The sequence below is a fragment of the Macaca thibetana genome, chromosome 11 (genome assembly GCF_024542745.1).
Source record: "Macaca thibetana thibetana isolate TM-01 chromosome 11, ASM2454274v1, whole genome shotgun sequence".
Classification (NCBI taxonomy): domain Eukaryota; kingdom Metazoa; phylum Chordata; class Mammalia; order Primates; family Cercopithecidae; genus Macaca; species Macaca thibetana.
This window is the reverse complement of record NC_065588.1, coordinates 7333788-7353040: the sequence shown is the minus strand read 5'-3', so window position 1 is coordinate 7353040 and position 19253 is coordinate 7333788. Positions and strand designations below refer to the sequence as shown.

Sequence of the window (19253 nt, the reverse complement as noted above, 5' to 3'; positions counted from 1 at the left end):
CCACCTGCCCGGGCTCACCCAGCTCTCTCCACACCTGTCTGCCTTCCTCCTGTTCTTCCTTTCTCCCGGGAGGCCGCCAGAGGGAGCACACTGAGAGCCTCCGCAGGTTGCTGGGGAGTTTAGGAAACTGCACAAAGGAACCTAATGGACACACTCATCTCCAATTCACGCTTATGGACATCTCAGGGAAACACCCCAGAGTCTGAAAGGTTCACCGGCTCGACACACAGTCCAGAAGAGCTCCTAGTTGGGGTAGGTCTGGGGATATAGGGCATCTACTTTGGGGAGTCCCTGACACGGACCTAAAATCTGAAGGGAACATGAACTATCCCACAGTACCTAGAAGGCTAGGAGCACATGTGACCTTCCAGGCCCACCCCAGTGAAGCCCCCAGGGTGAAGGTGCATCAGCCCAAAGGCTGCAGGATGGAGTGCAGACTTTGGAAGTGGGTAGAGCCACACCTCTGCGCACCGCCAGTGCATTTGTGTCCAGCTGCACTGACGGCACAAAAGTGAATTTCCAGGACTCTGGTTTGGTGACAGGAAGAAGGACACACTTTGTTCTTGAACTGGTGGTTAACATAGTTGCCTCTAGAGCATCGCTTTTCCTCAAGGACATGCTTTTCATCATGCACCTTTAGAGAAGCTAATTAATTTTCATTGTGGAGAGTGGACTTGAGAGGAAAACAGCCTTCCATTGCGGAAAGAACGATTCGAGTGATGCCAAGGGAAATGTGTTTGCTGTTTCAAATTAAACTGGGAATAGGTGAATTGGAAACTCTGCCCCGGGCCTGATATCTCCAGGCTTTGCCAGCTTCTTGGAGGGAGGTTAGGAAACATCTTTCCAGGAGATCTTGAGCAACAAAATAAAAACTCATGCAGAGTCCTCCCTGCTGCCCTTTCCCTGCGTCACTGGAGCTGGCCTCCTGCCTCAAACCTGATCCCTGCGCAGTGTGTGTGTGAGTGTGCGTGTCAGAGACAGGCAGAGATTGAGAGAGGGAAGGAAGTCAGCAAGTGACAGCAGAGGTTCAGGGCATGTGGTGGCACAAGGAATTCATGGTCTTCTCCAGGCCTCTGGTGCCCATGTATACCCCCACCCCAGGTAACATCTGGATGGGCCCAGTAGTCACACAGGGAGATGTGCTAACCATGGGCCAAGACCTGGGCGTCAAACACTGAGGGTGAAGAGGAGGGCCAGGAAAGGTTACACCAGCAGAAATAATCAGTGGTCAGGGCTTCTGATTCTGGAGAGAGTTTCCAGGAATCTCGGGTAGAGTGGATGCATTTAAGAGAAAACCCATGTCCAGCCCCAGAGGCAACCAATCCAGGAAGGCCAAGAGTCAAGCCGAGGCTGGGCAGACACTAAGAGAAGGACATATGCTACTCTGTGGCAGTCTGCAGGGGTGTGTACATCAAGAGGGAAGCAGAGTTCATGGCAAACTTGCCTTCTCACCCGTGGCCACTACCCCTGAGGCTTGAGCTAGAGGTGAATAAGTCTCAACAACAGTGTAGGGGCTCCAAGGACAAACACAAAAATAGTAGAAGCCACTTGGCGTCTGTTCCTCTTCATGGGAAACTGTATCTCTGAGACAGGGTAGGTGAGGACTAAGAGGATGACAAGAAGGAGGAGGGGGCTGAACTTCACCCACTGAAATTCAGGACACCAACTATTAATAAAAACTCTCCTTCAAGCCCCTTTGAGAACCAAAGCTCTCAGATGTCTGAAGTCTGTGATCTTTCGAGCCTCTGGAAGACTCTAGGCAGACAGGCAAGGCGGCCTTCCATGCAGTATTACCACAGACCCCGGAGCATCAGCTTGGTGTCTATCAGACCTGGACTACCGGAGAGGCCACTGCAGGGCGTCTGCTTGGCCATGCTCAGCCCCTGGACCTCCCATGCCGTGGGCCACCAATGGAGGTCTCCTCTCTCTTCCTACCAGTGAGTCTTCCCTGAGTCTGAGAGTCATACACATCACCTCAGTCACCACTGACTGAGCCCCTACTGTGTGCCAGGCCCTATGCAAGTTGCTGGGGATACAAAGAATCTGTGGGGAGACAGACATGTCCCACAGCTTTGTAGTCACTACCATCATGGAGGCATGAACAAGCGGTCCCGAAGCACAGCAGAACTCCTGGAAGAGGCAACTCTTGAACCGGGTCTCCAGTAATAGTAGAAGACTGGCGAGGCACACAATGGGTAAGGGACATGCCAGGGAGAGGGAACAATACCTGCAGACACAGAGGCGAGAAAGAGCAGGGTGCGTGTGGGAAGCATACATGATGTCTGTGACCCCACCGCAGGGGTGCAGGGGTGGTAGCTGCAAAGAGGCCAGAGAAGGAGGAAGGCAGGACCTGCTCCATCTGGGTTAAGGGGCTAAGGCGTCGGGACGCGACCCAGGCCTGTCGAGGAGGTAGGAAAATTGCTATACCGGAGAGTGGTCCAAACGGAGTTGCACTTGAGAAAGGCCACTGAGATCCAGAGTTGAGGATGGGTTGGAGTGGAGCAAGGCACAGGAGACAAGGGCAGGGGGGAGGCAGGTGGAGGGCAGAGGGGAGGCAGGTGGAGGGCAGGTGGAGGGCAGGTGGAGGGCAGGGGGGAGGCAGGTGGAGGGCAGATGGAGGGCAGGGGGGAGGCAGGTGGAGGGCAGGGGGGAGGCAGGTGGAGGGCAGGGGGAAGGCAGGTGGAGGGCGGGGGGAGGCAGGTGGGAGGCAAGTGGAGGGCGGGGGGAGGCAGGTGGAGGGCAGGGGGGAGGCAGGTGGAGGGCAGGTGGGAGGCAGGTGGAGGGCAGGTGGAGGGCAGGTAGGAGGCAGATGGAGGGCAGGTGGAGGGCAGGGGGGAGGCAGGTGGAGGGCAGGGGGGAGGCAGGTGGAGGGCAGGTGGGAGGCAGGTGGAGGGCAGGTGGGAGGCAGGTGGAGGGCAGGGGGGAGGCAGATGGAGGGCAGGGGGGAGGCAGGTGGGAGGCAGGTGGAGGGCAAGGGGGAGGCAGGTGGAGGGCAGGGGGGAGGCAGGTGGAAGGCAGGGGGGAGGCAGGTGGAGGACAGGTGGGAGGCAGGTGGAGGGCAGGGGGGAGGCAGGTGGAGGGCAGGTGGAGGGCAGGGGGAAGGCAGGTGGAGGGCAGGGGTGAGGCAGGTGGAGGGCAGGTGGAGGGCACGTGAGAGGGCAGGTGGAGGGCAGGGGGAGGCAGGTGGAGGGCAGGTGGGAGGCAGGTGGAGGGCAGGGGGGAGGCAGGTAGAGGGCAGGGGGGAGGCAGGTAGAGGGCAGGGAGGAGGTAGGTGGAGGGCAGGGGGGAGGCAGGTGCAGGGCAGGTGGAGGGCAGGTGGAGGGCGGGGGGAGGCAGGTGGAGGGCAGGGGGAGGCAGGTGGAGGGCAGGTGGGAGGGCAGGTGGGAGGGCAGGTGGAGGGCATGGGGGAGGCAGGTGGAGGGCAGGGGGAAGGCAGGTGGAGGGCAGGGGGTAGGCAGGTGGAGGGCGGGGGGAGGCAGGTGGAGGGCAGGGGGGAGGCAGGTAGAGGGCAGGGGGGAGGCTTTTGCCACAGACCAGGCAAAAACACAGAAGGTGCCGGTCAAGGCAGCGGCAGCGATAGGGGGAATAGAAAGCAAAAGACCTATTGGAGAGATTTTAAGGGGTAAGAACAACAGAATTTCGTCACCATTTGGCCATCGGGTTGAGGGAGAGGGAGGAATCTAGGCTGACTCTCAGATTTCTGGCATAGGCAAATGGGTGAAAGGTGATAGGGATAGGTCACAGAGAAATCGGGGAAAGGTGGAGTCTGAGGCACAGGAAGGGCAGGTGAGTATGCCAATAGGTAGTTGCAAATATGAGTTAGGAGAGAGATTCAGGTGGGAGATAAAAATATGGAGGCATCAACACACAGCTGGGAGTTTGCAGCCATGGGCAAGGACAATGGTACCTTGTAGATATCAGAACAGGCGTCAGGTGGAGCACCCACCTCCACCCCAACTGCGCTACAGGCAACCGCAGAGAACCAGGAAGAGCCTAAGGATGCCCTACCCCCTCATGCTGCAGGAAGGAACTAAGACTTGGATCCCTGGTATTTCCTGGGCCAGGACAGCACCGGAGGGATGCTCCCACCAGCAGTTCACTCTTCTGAAATAACCCCTTCGGGTTACCATCCTTTATCACCTGCGGGTTAAGTAAGACCTGGGTCAGAGAACTAGTGGCCCAAAAGGCTGCGGAAGGGCCAGACTCTGCCTGCTGTCAGGCCAGGGGCTGGGCCAGCGTGGAGAGGGCCGAGGCCATTCAGCAGCCATGTGAGGTGGCCACGAGGACATGGGCAAGGAAGGCAGATATCCCCTGGGTCTGAACCTTGGCCAGCAGGGAAGGCTCAGCCTGGGAACAGTCTCTAGATCCCTTTGGTACAAATATCAGGGTTGCCTGCCTTCTCCCTGGGGACACCCAGCAGGGAGCCCGTGTGCACAGGCAATATGTTCCAAGTTGTGGGGTGGGGTTGGCAGCGCCCCTACAAGGCACTGGGCTATAGAAGGTTCCCTGAATCTTCTATACTTTTCCAGGGGGTACTGAAGGAAGGGGGCGTGGGAACCTTCTGCCCCAGTTTACTTTCCAGGTGATCTGGCATCCTGAGGACTTACCCGGTCAGGCCCTCAAGATCACCAGCCCTGCCCACCTCACTTCAGCCCTGCGCAGAGACCAAAAGAGCCCCTGAGGCCTCAGAGCCTCCGTCACGCCCACACAGGACCAGGCAGGCAGGAGACACCTCACAGAGCTTTTTTTTTTCTGATTGTTTTATTTGAAAACCCTAGGATATGTCCCTTCCCTCACCACACCCATCCCCCCGCCCCTGCCCCAGGACATGACGATGCCACACACACACACACACACACACACACACACACACAAGGCCGTGAGCTGCACACGGGAACACAGGGGCTGCACTCACGACAACATTGAAAAAATATACATTATATATATACACCTGGGGCCCCCACATCACCTCCCGTCCCCGCAACTTGGCCACACCAGGTCACAGAGGAGGGGCCGGGGCTGCAGGACCTCAGGACTGCAAGGGCAGGAAGGGAAACAGGACAAGAAAGGAAGGAAGTTGGAAAGGAGGGAGAAGCGGGGTCCCCAGACTGAAATGGAAACGAGGTGGGGCGATCATAAGAGAAGCAGGGACGACAGCCCAGCTGAGGGAGTCCTGCAGAGGGAGAGAAGCTTCCCATGGACAGGAGAGAGAAGGGAAGGGGAGAGGAGAGGGTTTCCTTCAATCCCACTCCCAGCTCCAGCCCCAGCCATTGCAATCATCACCCTCTCCCCAACACAGTGACTGCTAAGGGGGCAGATGCCATCGGGGGTAGAAAGGCAACTGAAGTCCAGCCCACTTTCCAACCCAGCCAGCCCCAGTGCAAGGGGCACACCAGGAGCATGACAGCGCAGAGGCGAGGGATGGGGGGCTAGGGGAGGGGCAGGGCAGACTCCAGAGGGCCCGCTGGGGTTTTGAGATGAAAGGAGGACTGGTTCTGAAGCCTCTCTCCCTCTTGGTCTCTGTTCTCCCAGAAGGTCCTTCTCCCACGTCTGGAGTGTCTGTTTCACCAGGGCAGAATTCTCCCTCTGCGTGGGGAGAGGTGTCGGCCTCAGTAGCGGTGTGGGGGGGTCTCGATGATGCGTCTCTCGTCGCTGCTGGGGGAGTCGGCCACCTCCGAGTCACTACTGTCCTCGTCCTCCTGCTGGCCCCCCGCAGCCCCTGCCACACAGGCCTGCCGATTCTGGTAGGACTGGAGGGCGGGAACAGAGAGGAGAAGGGATCAATGGCCTGCACACACCCCAGCCTCTCTTTCAGGGGCCACACTTCCCTCGGTCCCCTTATCCCCTTTGCACCCCCTTCCCTGCCTGAACCTCTCTCCCTCCTGCTCACTGCAGCTCTGCGAACAGCCTCCACCGGGGCCTGCCCCTCCTCAGGAGTTCTCCCAGTGTGTGCTCCACAGTCTTGACCCTACAGAACCCCCTTCCCCAGCCTCTCACCTCCATGGGGTTCACAATGATGGTGAGAGCTGAGTCATCCCAGAAGAGGTCGGGGTCCTTGGGGTCACCGGAGGCCCCTGGAGGCCCGCCAGCCCCTGAGACGCGGCGGTGAAGGGAATGGATGCGCACCAGGCCCAGGACGACCATGAGCACCAGGAAGCCCACGCACACCACAATGATGAGGGTCGCGGCGCTGGGAATCACTGCAGAGAGAGTGCGGGGGGCGGGGGGTGAGCAGAACGTGACCAGGCACACCTGGGGGCACTCAGACAGGGGGCTGGGTAGGAAAAGAGGCAGCCCAGGCTGAAGGAGTCCCAGGGCAGAACCCACAGTGGCCGAGAAGAGAGGAGCACCTAGAGAAGCCAGAAGAGAAACAGCCCGCCAGGAAGGGCAGGAGACGAGAGGGGAGGAAGGGAGCTGCTGCAAGGTAAAGGGACAAACACAGAGGGTGGCAGGTGTACAGACAGGCAAGGGCAGCAGAGGAAAAAGACTCTCAACCCAACACTGTCGTGACCAGCTCTATTCGCACAGGACAGAGGGCAAGGACTGGAATCTGCCCCTGTCATTCCACCTGTGCCTTCCCCAGAGACCACTCAGCCTAGGAAAGAGGTGCCAGTGCCCAGTGAGGGAGGGGCGGGGCCCCTACATGAGCTTGGCTGTGCAGGAGGAGACGCAGCTCCAAGCCTGGCCTGGCTGCAGGAAGAGGGCACTAGCACCTGAGGCTGGGGACAAGTCCAAGGGGCACAGAGCAACCCCTTCCCTTACCCACCTGGGCTGAGCTCACTCCGTGACACCTCCCTTCTCCTGGTGGGCTTGGGGCTCCTGGACGTCTGGGGTTCCTGCTTCCCCAACATCTCCCCTTGAGGCGTACCTGCCTCCCCCATGGCTCTGCCATGCTTCCGGCCCTGCAGCCCCACTTTGATGCCCAGGTTCAGAGGGGCATGGGCCTTCAAAGGCAGTGAGACACAGAACGGCGCGTGCATTCTCACACGGACCTGAGAGCTGATGGCGGCAAAGCACATGTGCATGCACAGGTACATGCTCAGGAAGACCGTGTGGGCACACAGCTGCACAAAGATCGCCACACCCCACACCGGAGCCAGGCCTCTGCCAGCCTGCGTGCCGGCCCACACCAGCCACCTGGCCGCCTGCTCACACAGCGGGAGTAAAGGAACGCATCTGAGGGTCTCCAGTAAGGCACAGCAGAGCCATATGTGCAGCGTCACCCAGCTCCCCACCAGCTGGGCAGACCAGGCAGCCCCCTGAAGGAAGACATAGACACTACAGACATGGGCCGTGAGGGCCACAGAGCGAGCCACCGTGAGCACAGCCCTGCCTGCTTCCTGCACACACACACACAGCTCTCGGAGAAGCACAAGGAAGCAAAGCAGGAAAGCCCGCAGCCCCAGGGACAGCAGGTGGAGGTAGAGACCCCACACACGCACCCCCAAGCCCAGGGCCCTTACGGGCAGCTGGGTCACTACTCCCCACATGGGTGCACACCCCTGCCCACCATGCATGCACACGGCTTCTCCCTGGGCAGTCCCAGTCCCGTTGCTGAGGGACTATTCCATGTATGTGTGCCCCAAACACACACAGAGACCGGCAATCACACAAGCAAGCTCCTAGAAACATGCACACATCACATCCCAGCCCCGTCCCCAAATTACCTACAGCCCGAGACTCATGTGTCAATAGACAGAGCAGAGCGTAGGGAAGTACATGGCCCAGAAGCTCCCCTGCGCCCACACACACACCGTGCTGCAGCGCCCCCTCCCCAGCAGCCAGCACACTCCGCTGCCACGCACGCCAGGGCCAAGCAGGTGTGTGGAGAACGCCCTGCCTGGGCAGGCCACACACCTCCCTGAGGCCGCCCTGATGGCTGTCTGCCAAGTTGGTCTCCATCCTGACCCGACCCACAGCCCACTTGAGGCCACTAGCCAATTAGAACGGACTCTGCTGGGGCACACTCCCTCGACACTGGTTCCAAGGTGAAGACAGGACTGGCTGGATCAGTATTTCCCAACTGCCTGGGAACAGGGGATGAGGGAGGAGGGGACAGAGCTGCCTCTTCTGCCCATCGGCAGAAAATAGTGCCTCTCAGGTCTCCATGTCAACAGACCAGACCTAGGGGCAGTGCCTCCACTGGCAGGTGGGCCCGGTGGCTAAGCCTAGGCTCTAGAAAGAGTGGTGACCCCAGCCTCAGAGTGGAGGCCAAAGCAGGTGAACTTGCTGTAAGCACACAATGGTGATGAGCTAAAGCTGGTTTGTGCCTTAATCAACGCAGTGTCCCTCCGAGCTCCTGGCCTAATGAAGGAAATGACAAGTTGATTGCCAGGACAATAAGAAATGACCACAGGAAAGACAAAATGCAGACACTGTATCTACAAGCAGACAAGTCTGGTTAATTAGTTTAAGATGAGTCAGCAGCCCAGGGAGATGGGAGGATTTTTAAATCAGCTACAGATAAAAATCAAGGATTTAAGTAGTACGGTCAACTTTTCTTGCTACCTGAGATGTGAGCAGTTAATTCCAGCCTTGAATGACCTCCAGAGCCAACACAAGGGGTGACTTAGCAAATGGCCTGTGGGATTGCGAGGACACTGTTGGAAGCCCTGCCCACAGCCCCACACGGTGCCCTCTGCGAAGAGCCCCGGGAGAGATTTCTTTCTGCTCACAGTCCCGGGGCTTTTCATGAAATAGCGTTTGGCTCCATCATGGCTTTCAGAACTGCTCAGGTTTCCTTTTGCTTTAGCTTCAAAGAAGCTCAGAGTCAAAATTCTGGCCCATGGTAGCAACTGCGCGGCATCTCATAGTATGCATGTTATGAGCTGACTTTATTCCCTGGCTTCATTTGATCTTTATTTCATCATTACCTGTTCCTCCTTACTTCCTCATTCATTTTCTTTCGGTCCTATTGCTTTCTAACTCTGCAAAGCTTCAGATACTTGTAGGAAACAAAGGAGGAAAATTATTCCCAAACTTTTAAAGATCACATGGGATTTTTAAAAACCACTGATACATGGCTCCCACGCGCTAGACATTCTAGGGTGTGATTTAGGTGCCAAGAGTTTTTAAAGCTCCCCAGGTGATTCTGGCAGGCATCAAAATTTGATATGAGTAGATGCACAATACCCTCATCATCTTGGCTCACTCTTCTTAACCAACCTTATTCTCTCTAACCGTAAACACTCCTAACCACCCATCTACCCCCAGTTCTCAAATTCTCATTCTTTCTCATGCCCATGCAAAACTCCCTTCTACACTTCAGGTCCAAATGCAAACTCTACATGTGCCATAAAATATCCCCTGACTGTTCCAGTTTACACTGGTTCCAGTTCACATTGGTCTCTCTTTCTCTGGTGCACTTAGGAGATTTAGAGCGATGGGCCTCTGTGCCACTGGAGGAGATGGCGCCTCTCACTGCTTCTGCATGTTTAGAACGGTTGGATATTGTGAAACCACAATTCTGCAACACCACTCGGCGCTTGCAGGTGAAAGGGAGGGAGCAGCTTGCGGAGTCAGAAAAGGCATATAGAAGAGGTTTTATGCAATGAACGGCCTGTCAGCTCAGGCATGCCAATCACCAGTGCCCTCAGGGAAGCTATGAACTCTGTGTCCTTCTCAGGCCAAAATAAGAGAAGCAGCAAAGGAAAACTGCTGCTCTCAACTGAAATCTGAGGGAAGCTTGATCAGCCTGGACATGAGCTCAGAACAAAGGATGGGAGACTGGGCTTCACTGTGGGGAGGTGAAAGGGTGCCATGTGCAGACACTGCTCCAGGGGCCGAGGGGTGAGAAGCGCTGCCCGCCAGGCCAGCCCATGCAGGGCAGCTGGACACTCAGGGGAGAAGGTGCTGGGCTCTTAGAACAAGAAGTCCCTCACCTCGGGCCTTATACCAAAGAAAGTAAGGATCGAGAGTCTCACCAGGCTGGGCAGCACCCCTATCTACCTTGAGCCTAATCCGAGTAGCAGGACCTAGTATCCAACCCAGAAAAGATTGAGTGGAATGATCCCCAATGAAAGAACTGGAGAAAGTGCTATGGAATCACAAGAAGGAAAAAAAATACATAGCTGGCCTCAAGAGTTTATTTGAAATAAATAGGTTTGGTTTGCTAACATGTCTCTATTGACTAAATACTGTGTGAAACTTCTCTGAATCTTTGCAGCTTGGTTATGCCTTATATTCCCGGCGAATCCTCACTTCCACCTACTTGCTATAGTGAATCACAGTAGAACACTGAAAAAGGCCTCTGCAAGTCCACATGCGGCGGCTCACACCTGTAATCCCAGCACTTCAGAAGCTGAGCCAGGATGAGTGCTTGAGCCCGGGAGTTCAAGACCAGCCTGAACAACAAAGTGAGACCTTGTCTCTATAAAAAAAAATCTTAAAAATAGCCAGCATAGTGGCATGCATCTGCTCCTCGGGGGGCTAAGGCAAGAGGATTGCTTGAGCTCAGAAGTTCGAGGCTCCAGTGAGCTGATTACCACTGTTCTCCAGCCTAGGCGACAGAACAAGACCCTGTCTCCCCCTCCCAAAAACCTCTGCAATTGTTTTCAGAGAAAGCAAGGAAGAAGGGAGCCAGTCCCAGAAAAAAGAAAACATAAGAGACAGCGTAGGTGGTGGCCGCTGCAGGAGGAGAGGAAGCCAGACTGAATCCCTGGGGGCATCAGAGGAGCTGGCCTCTGTCAGAAAACCCTGGGAAGCCCCTCAGGGGCTCCCCCTAATTATGTACAACTCTAAAGTTATCAGACTAATCTTTTTTAAAGCATCCAACATCTGGCGAGAGGGGTGAGGGCCATGGTTAGTGCACAGACTGAAATCATGCCTCTTGGATTTAAATCCTGGCTCCACTTACTTTCTAGCTGTGTGAACTTGGGTAAGGCACTTGAACTCTCTGTGCCTCTGTTTCCTTGCCTGTAAAGGGGATAATTCTGGTACCCATTTCATTGGTTGTTTATGATGGCTAAATGAGTTAATATGCGTAATCCCCCAGCACGGTGCCTGGCACATGATGAGAGCACCCTGTGTTTGTTATAACTATTATTACCATCACATACATTGAAATAAGCTCTGTACTTTCACGTAGTATTCACAGACCACGAACTTCTTCCAGGAAAGCACTCGTGGAATCCTTTGAGAATTGCCTTAAGAGCCTGTGGCACAACCTTTTGACTTTTTTCAAAGGTGACCAGTCTACGGCCTTTGAGAGTGGGTTTAATGTTTAAAAACTTAGAACTATATCCAGAGTCAACTTTGGCAAAAGTGGATGATGAAGTTGAGTAACACTGAACAGGGTCAAAAGCAAGTTATGTCCAAAAAATAACAAAAATAAATGCACCTCATAAATGGGCTCTGAAAGCAATTCTAAGAAGGGGTTCCAAAAATCACTTTCAACAACATCAGCATCAGTAGCAATTTTTAATAACGTGGGAGAATACTTGTTTTATAATATGAAGTGTAAATATCAGGTCACAAAATAGGTTAATCCTAACTCTATAAAAAGGAAAAATTAGGCATAGAAAAAAGACTGGAACAGAAAATCTCATATTATCAGTGGTTTCCTCTCTGATGAAATTATGGCTGATTTTTCTTCGTCATCTTCTTTTTTTTTTTTTTTTGGACACAGAGTCTTGCTCTGTCTCCCAGACTGGAATGCAATGGTGTGATCATGGCTCACTGTAGCCTCAGCCTCCCAGGCCCAAGAGATCCTCCTACCTCAGCCTCCCAAGTAGCTAGGACTACAGGCAAGTGCTACCATGCCCAGTTAATTTTTTTAATTTTTTGTAAAGACAGAGTCTCACTATGTTGCCCAGGCTGGTCTCAAACTCCTGGGCTCAAGTGATCCTCCCGCCTCAGCCTCCCAGTGTGTTGGGATTGCAGGCGTGAGCCACTGTGCCTGGCCTGATTTTTCTTCTTTAAAAGAAATATTTGATATTTATTTTCTGGTTTTTCTACAATTATGCAACTCAAAAGTTGAAAATAAAGTTGCACCATTGGTAAAGGACCATGACTGGGAACCTTTGGGACCATGGCCAGGTTGCTTTGAAGGGCAGCTTTGAAGGGCAGCACTCCATCTGAATGTAATGCTTTGCATATTTGCATATATTTTTTAGAAATATTCTTGTGACTGCACACATAGCACATAATTTTACATGTAATAGTACCAATTCTCTCCTTGGGGATAGGGACTGTATCTATCCTATAAATCATTTAGATCATCTTAGGACAGTGCTAGTACACAGTAGGTGCTTAGTAAATGCTTGATAGCTTCACCACAGAGGATCCTAGGTCCAGGGCTAATTTGATATTGCTTGGGGCTGGAGAAGGAGGCATCATCAGGAAAAACAAACACTTCTAAACCCACACTGACTTTTATGATTCCAGGAATAAGCACCCCTACAATGACGCAAGGCTCATGTTCTTCACAAGGGAAAGTGAGTGATCCAAAGGGAGAGAGGGATTGGTCCGTAGCTGTCAACTAAGGCAGGTATCACAGGGGAACAGAACCCATTGCTCCACCCCCCTTGTCCTCTCCCACAGGTGGAGGGGAGGATACGTGTCCCAACCCACTGACCTGCCACCTTCCCCTCCCTGCCCAGCCCCACCAGGCTTACGTACTGGAGTTTCGGTGGGAGCTGGCCAGGCTGTGTCCAGCCATCTCAGGCGGGGGCTGGTGCCCACGGTGCAGGAACTGCTGGGAGCTGAGCACGTGGCTGGGGTGGGCAACCCGATTCATGCTGTGCAGGACATTGACCTGGGCAGAGGGAGGCCTCCATGGGCACATACGCTTCTCCCAGGTCTTCCTCACTTCTCTAGAGCCCGGCCCCGTCTCCTAACTACTGCCCCCATCGCCTTCTTCTCCACCCACCGCAGGGTCCAGCAGCCCTCCACACTGCCATGTCCATGCCCACCAGCTAACATTTTGAGTCCATGCCACCTCAGCTCCTTTCTGGGGGTGGGTAACTGCGGAAGGAAGGAGACTCTCTAGGTACCTCCACGATGAATTCATTGCTGGAGTAACGGCCATTCATTTCCGAGCAGGAAAGCCGGAATTTCCTGGCGTAGAGGGCAGCTCCGTGTCGCAGCCGATAACGAGCCTGCCTCAGGATCTCTTCATACACAGTGATGCTCTCCACCCCTGGAGATGAGGAAGCACCTCAGGGCAGGTCCAGTGGAGGCAGGACCTGGGCAGGACCCTCTCTGCTGGACTCCCACCAGCTGACACCACACAAGCTGTAGAGCGGGTCAGCCCCATCTCTGCAGAAGTGCGAACTGAGGTCAAAGGGAGAGATGCTCCCCTCCATCCCTGCCCTCTCTGCCTAACTAGGATGGAGAGATCAAGGCTCCGTTTCCTGCTCTGTAGGTTCTGAGGAGGAATGGAAAGAAGGAGATAAAGACATCCTGAAAGACAGAAAGCGAGATGGCAAGCAGGAAGGAGTCTGAGAAAGAGGAAAACACAGAAGGCCTCAGCGAGCCCTGGAAAGGAGTGGAAATAGAAGGGAACTGGTGATCTCCACCTTCTCCATTCTCCCTCCTGGCTTCCTTTGGAAACTACCAAATCATCTCTCCCACTATTCACTAAGAGATGAGCACTTCTTGTAAAGCTCTGTTGTGCACGTGAGATGAGAGAGCTGTACAACAGAGATGACCAGTAACAAACAGCTAGAGGGTTAGAGAGCTGGGCAGAGATGAGCCGAAGGAGGAGAGGAAGGAGAGAAGCCTGAATGGAAACAGGAGTGGGACCAGAAGTGGAGGTGAGCCAGGCTATGCAGAGGAGCAGGAAGAGAGAAGCATTCGGAGCCTAAACCCAGCACACCTCCCCTAGGGACAATCAAAGCCAGAGGATCTTCCAGGCTAGGAAAATGCAAAACGGCACTTGTCCACATCCCCCGACCCAGAGGAAGGACCCTCTGGGCTTCCCAGGCCCTTACTTTTCAGGAGGGGCCCACACACACAGAGGACAGGCCCTCAGGCCCCACTTGCCAGCAATGGTGAGGTAGGCAGATGTGTTGGTGAGCTCCAGCCCTCGCTGCTGCACGGAGGTCGTGTCCAGGAGCAGGCTTTCCCGCTCGGGGTCCAGGTCATCCCCCACCAGAGAAATTTCACAGCCATCCAGATTGTGCACAATCTCATCCGACATGCGTGTGTCTGTCACTGGGTTGGGGAGAGCAGGGTCTGGGTCAGAGCCAAAGGGCCCACAGAGGTTCTGAGTCCCAGCCATCCCCTCACCACCACTCTCCCTCCCTTTCCAGGATCAGGGAAAGGGAAGGCAGCACCATTTTCAAGAATATCATTATGCAGCAATTCATTTCCACTCATGGGTTTCCCACTTGCTCTCCTTCTTAAAGGGAAGTTGTTTAGTCAGACAAACACAGGGTGGAGTCACTTTCTGCTTTCAGCCCCAGGAGTTCTCCCGCACTCTGGCTTCAGACACTGGCTGGTTCTCTGGATGGTGTTACTCCCCGGAGTCATCCTTACCTGTGCCCTGCCAACTTTCATCCTTTTTGGCCTCCACCTGGTGAGAAATGGAGCAGGTGATTTGAAGATCAGGGAACAAAGGGACGCCCTCCGTTCCCTCAAAGTCCACGGCTGGGCGGGCAAAATGGGCAGTGCCACTCAGCAGGATCTGGGGGGCATCGGGCTGAAGGACCACCACATAGCCCTCCACTTCAGGGATGGATACACAGGACTCTTCACTGAAGCATCTATGTGAGAAAGGAGGAGAAGCAGCATGTGACCCCAACACTTCCTCCCTGAAAACCTACATTCTGTTTCACTCCCTGCCCCAGCTACCTCTATCATAGAGCATCTCATGTCAGGGAGGGGCAAGGGAAGAAAGGGGGTCATGCCTCTGCACCCCAACCCCCATAGCAGTTGAAGGGGGACATATCCTTTCCTGGTAGGATGTCACTAAGGAAAATGTTGAGGACAGAAAGTCAGGTAACCCCAACCTGTGGGTGTGATCACACCATCAATGCCCTACCCCAGGATTATGGAGTACCTATAAATGCTATTTTAATGAAAAATAAAGCAAACTGAACTGACAAACATGTATATATACACACATGGTTCTTTATCCAGGAGTTTAAAAATACATAACAGTATACTATCTAGCACATATGCGCCCAAAATTATTCAACAATAAAAGTAGAGGGTGGACATCTATCAAAGGATGTCCTCCTCTTTCGTGTGTCTTTCATTCCCTTCAATAGTGGGGAAACACACTTTGGTAGGTGAGATCATCTGGCCACCTTGGACCTAGATCCACCGTCTCATGAAGCTTTAGGATCCAGGCACCAGGACAAGCTATCCCTAGAGGACTCCGTTGAGCCAGACCAACCAACAGTACAGCTGCTCAGGAGTGATGCCCTCAGGATCACATTTAGCCCCACCTTTTACCAGTAATACCAACACCTCACAATCAATAGCCCTTGCCAGTTTATGAAGCATTTTTCCCATATTATTTCTTTTGTTTGTTTGTTTGTCTGTTTTTTGTTTTTTGGGGTTTCTTTGGGTTTTGGGGTTTTTTTGTTTTTTTTTTTTTTGGTAGAGTTTCACTCCTGTTGCCCAGGCTGGAGTGCAATGGTGCAATCTTGGCTCACTGCAACCTCTGCCTCCTGAGTTCAAGTGATTCTCCTGCCTCAGCCTCCGGAGTAGCTGGGATTATAGGGCACAGGCCACCATGCCTGGCTAACTTTTGTAGTTTTAGTAGAGATGGGATTTCATCATATTGGTCAGGCTGGTCTTGAACTCCTGACCTCAGGTGATCCGCCCGTCTCGGCTTCCCAAAGTGCTGGGATTACAGTCGTGAGCCACCGCACCTGGCCCATATTTCATTATAACCTCATTTCTATGCTGTAAAATGCCTAAAGCTTAGGCTGGGCATGGTGGCTCATGCCTGTAATATTGGCACTTTGGGAGGCTGAGGCGGGAGGATCCCTTGAGTTTAGGAGTTCAAGATCAGCCTGGGCAACATAGTGAAACCCTGTCTCTACAAAAAATACAAAAATTATCCAGGTGTGGTGGCAGACACCTGTAGTCCCAGCTACTCAGGAGGCTGAGGTGGAAGGAACACTTGAGCCCAGGAGGCAGAGGTTGCAGTGAGCCAATAAGATCATGCCACTGCACTCCAGCCTGGGCGACAGAGTGAGACCCTATCTCAAAAACAAAAACAAAAACACAAAAAAGAAAAGAAAGACAGAGAAAACAAAAGAGTCAAGGCTTAAACCATTCTTCTCCTTCCAGGTCCACTGATTTTTGTTTTGTTTTGTTTTGCAGAGTCTCACTCTGTTGCCCAGGCTGCAGTGTAGTAGCGCCATCTCAGCTCACTGCAACCTCCGCCTCCCGGGTTCAAGCGATTTCGTGCCACAGCCTCCTGAGTAGCTGGGACCACAGGCATGTGCCACCACACATGGCCCAAGTCCACTGATCTTTCCACTAAACCACAGGCACCATTTGGGGCCTGGGTTTGCACCAGGGAAATTTATGTGTAAAGACGTTTCCCCACTTGAACAAGCAGACTTCACAGTGGAGTTAGCGATGCAGGAGCAGGGACTCTGATCCACATGCTGGTGCTAGTGGAAACAATTTTGCAGAGAGAACTGTAATTATTAGTGTTACTGAGCATGCCCAGCTTGAATGCTGGAGCAAAAAGGGAGAAGGCATAATCTCAGCAGGCGTGACGAGCTCAGAGTCCCTGAAGCTGCCAATGCCCACGATGTGCTGAGTTCCTGTGCCACATGGAGCAGGGCCTATTACAATCTGCACTGTCATCCAGATAGGCCTAGGGCAAAGCCCCTTGGGAAACAATCCCAGATGACCCTGAAGGCACAGACTCCAACAGACATCCTCCCTGCAATGAGCAATGCTGTGCTGTGCTGCCGCTCTGGGAATCCCAAGGGGAACAGGAGGCCTGACCCACAGGCACTGCTGGTCTGGTAGAGAGATTAGACATGGCACACAAAAGTTAAAACAAAGGTAAATATAGTCATCGACATATGAGTGGAACAAACAACCAGAAGAGTTCAGAGGAGGGAGAGGTTAGTTCTGGCTAGGATAAGAGGAGGGTGCTTGGAAAAGGAAGGTAGGAATGATCAGAGAAAGTAGCAACTGAGCTAGCCTTTGAAGGAGGGTAGTACTGACCCAGAGTGGATGGCGAGAAGCTTAACTAAGGGGAGTAGAGGAATATGAGGCAGGAACGACCAGGAGCCAGATGGCTGGTGGCTTTAAATGCCATGATAAGATCTGACTTTTTTTCTCTAACTTTTTAGAGACAGGGTCTCGCTCTGTCACTCAGGCTGGAGTGCAGTGGTGCAATCATGACTCACTACAGCCTTGAACTCCTGGGCTCAAGTGATTCTCCCACCTCAGCCTTCTGAGTAGCTGCGACTACAGGCATGCAGCCTGTTGGTTGTCCAGGCTGGTCTCAAACTTCTGGCCTCAAGTGATTCTCTCACCTTGGCCTCCCAAAGTGCTGGGATTACAGGTGTGAGCCACTGCGCCCAGCACATTTGACATTTTTATGCAGTGGACAAGAGGAAGCCACTGACATCTTTTTCATCAGGGAAGTGTGATGATGAAAACGCAAAAGATCACTCACCCAGCCTCAGAGTGGAGGATAAATAAAATTAGAAGACTAGAGATAGGTCAGCTAGTTAGGAGGCAATGGGCCAGACAAGAGGTAATAAGACCTGGGCTAGAATAGTAACAGCGGCAAAAGAAAGAGGAGACAGATTCCAGACACCCAGCACAGAGGCAGGGTCCAGGTGACCTGGCAACCGATGGGCAGTGGAAGATAAGACAGGGAAGAATCAAAGATGACTCAGAGCTTTCCAGCTCTGGGTGACTGCAAGGCCAGAGACATCATTAGAGAGAGAGTTCAGGGGGAGGGCTGGTTTGGGATTGCACTTGATTATTTCAGCATTAGCTCATTCAGTTGAGGTGCTGGCGGAACTTCTACATAGAGGCTACAGGAAGCAGGTGGAAAGTCAAAAGCTGTGGAAAGAGGACAATACTAGAGAAAAAGATGTGGTATCTATCTGTTTGGGGGTCAATGCCACAAGTAGATGGGCTTTCCAAGAAAATACTAAAAAAAAAAAAAAAAAAAAAAAAATTAAGGAAAACCTGCATTTAGGCATTGACCAAATAGCTGCATAAATCTGGCTTTAAATAGACAGACGTCCAAGAACTGAAAACTGGAAGCTACGAAAGCCACATGAACAGGGGCAAGGAGAAGCATCAGGGAAAGGGAAGTGTTGCTAGGTACCTGTCTGTCTCTGTTGCATGCACACACACACGCACACACACACGCACACATATCCCTCTATATTTCCTCCCATCACCTCAGGGAAGTATAAGGATAGCACCAACCATGTAGTAACCTTAGATACGGAGAAATGTAAACTCTGTTTCTTAACCTCATAGAGAAAACATCAAGGCCCCTTTCCTCATAGGCAGGTTCCAAGCCCTTGGATAAACCTCTATCCTGGGCATGAAAAAGATAGCAGGAATTCAGATGAGCCACTCAGCAAAGAAAATGTCAACTCCTCCCCCTGCAGGAACTCCCCTTGCAGAGCTCCACCCTAGGCCAAAAACCAGAGCCCTCCCTTCTGACACGGCTCCTGAGCACTGGAGGGAACGAGGCAATGCCTTGGCCTCTGAGGGATTAAGCCTGTCATAACTGAATGACAGCCCTTTAACAACTGGAGCTCTGACTGGGACATGGTGGGGTGCATACTCAGCAATCAGCTGCACCCACATTAACTCATCTGCCTGTGACCTTCAGCTCCATACCCTGAACCAGCAAATTCCCAAAAGCCACGGCCCGGGCCCTTCCACAGCTCTAACTCTGAGGCCTGATGATCACACCCAGTCACCCTCTAGGGCTCAGAGCGCTCTCCCCTCTAAATCCACCCCTCCCAGGATAGGGGCAAATTTGAGATGTTTATCTTCACAAAGATAGCTCACAGAGAAACTGAGGCAGAATGGGGGATGGGGTAACAAGATTGGAACGCAGAAATCCTGACTCCTAAAGCATATAATTCACCCACTAGATGGCAGTATCTCCTAAAAACAGCCCATAAACCATAATAAGGGTTGAAAACGCCTTCATGTAATAATAGCCAGCATTTAAGCAGCATCAGCTCTCTGCTAGGCATTTGATCCAGATTATATCATGTAGTTATGATAACAATTCCATGAGTTACTCTATTGCTATCACTACTTTATAGCATTTGCCTAGTGCCAAAAAGCTA

The 19253-nt window shown here is 53.0% G+C and overlaps 2 protein-coding genes across 2 annotated transcripts in view; one reads left to right on the top strand and one right to left on the bottom strand.

The window, feature by feature from the left end:
• Window positions 1–4742: 4742 nt before the first annotated feature.
• CLSTN3 (calsyntenin 3) overlaps window positions 4743–19253 on the bottom strand; it is a 29007-nt gene continuing 14496 nt past the window's right edge. The window contains exons 13-18 of the mRNA XM_050747550.1: window positions 14479–14705; window positions 13984–14154; window positions 12993–13138; window positions 12619–12754; window positions 5998–6200; window positions 4743–5750 (exon numbers count right to left, since the gene is read on the bottom strand). Of these exons, the coding sequence (XP_050603507.1) occupies window positions 5610–5750; window positions 5998–6200; window positions 12619–12754; window positions 12993–13138; window positions 13984–14154; window positions 14479–14705 (1024 nt within the window). The 3' untranslated portion in view covers window positions 4743–5609. The remainder of the gene's footprint in view (window positions 5751–5997; window positions 6201–12618; window positions 12755–12992; window positions 13139–13983; window positions 14155–14478; window positions 14706–19253) is intronic.
• Window positions 8676–19253, top strand: part of C1RL (complement C1r subcomponent like) — a 60974-nt gene continuing 50396 nt past the window's right edge. The window contains exon 1 of the mRNA XM_050747553.1: window positions 8676–8685. The gene's annotated coding sequence lies outside the window, so the exon portion shown is untranslated. The remainder of the gene's footprint in view (window positions 8686–19253) is intronic.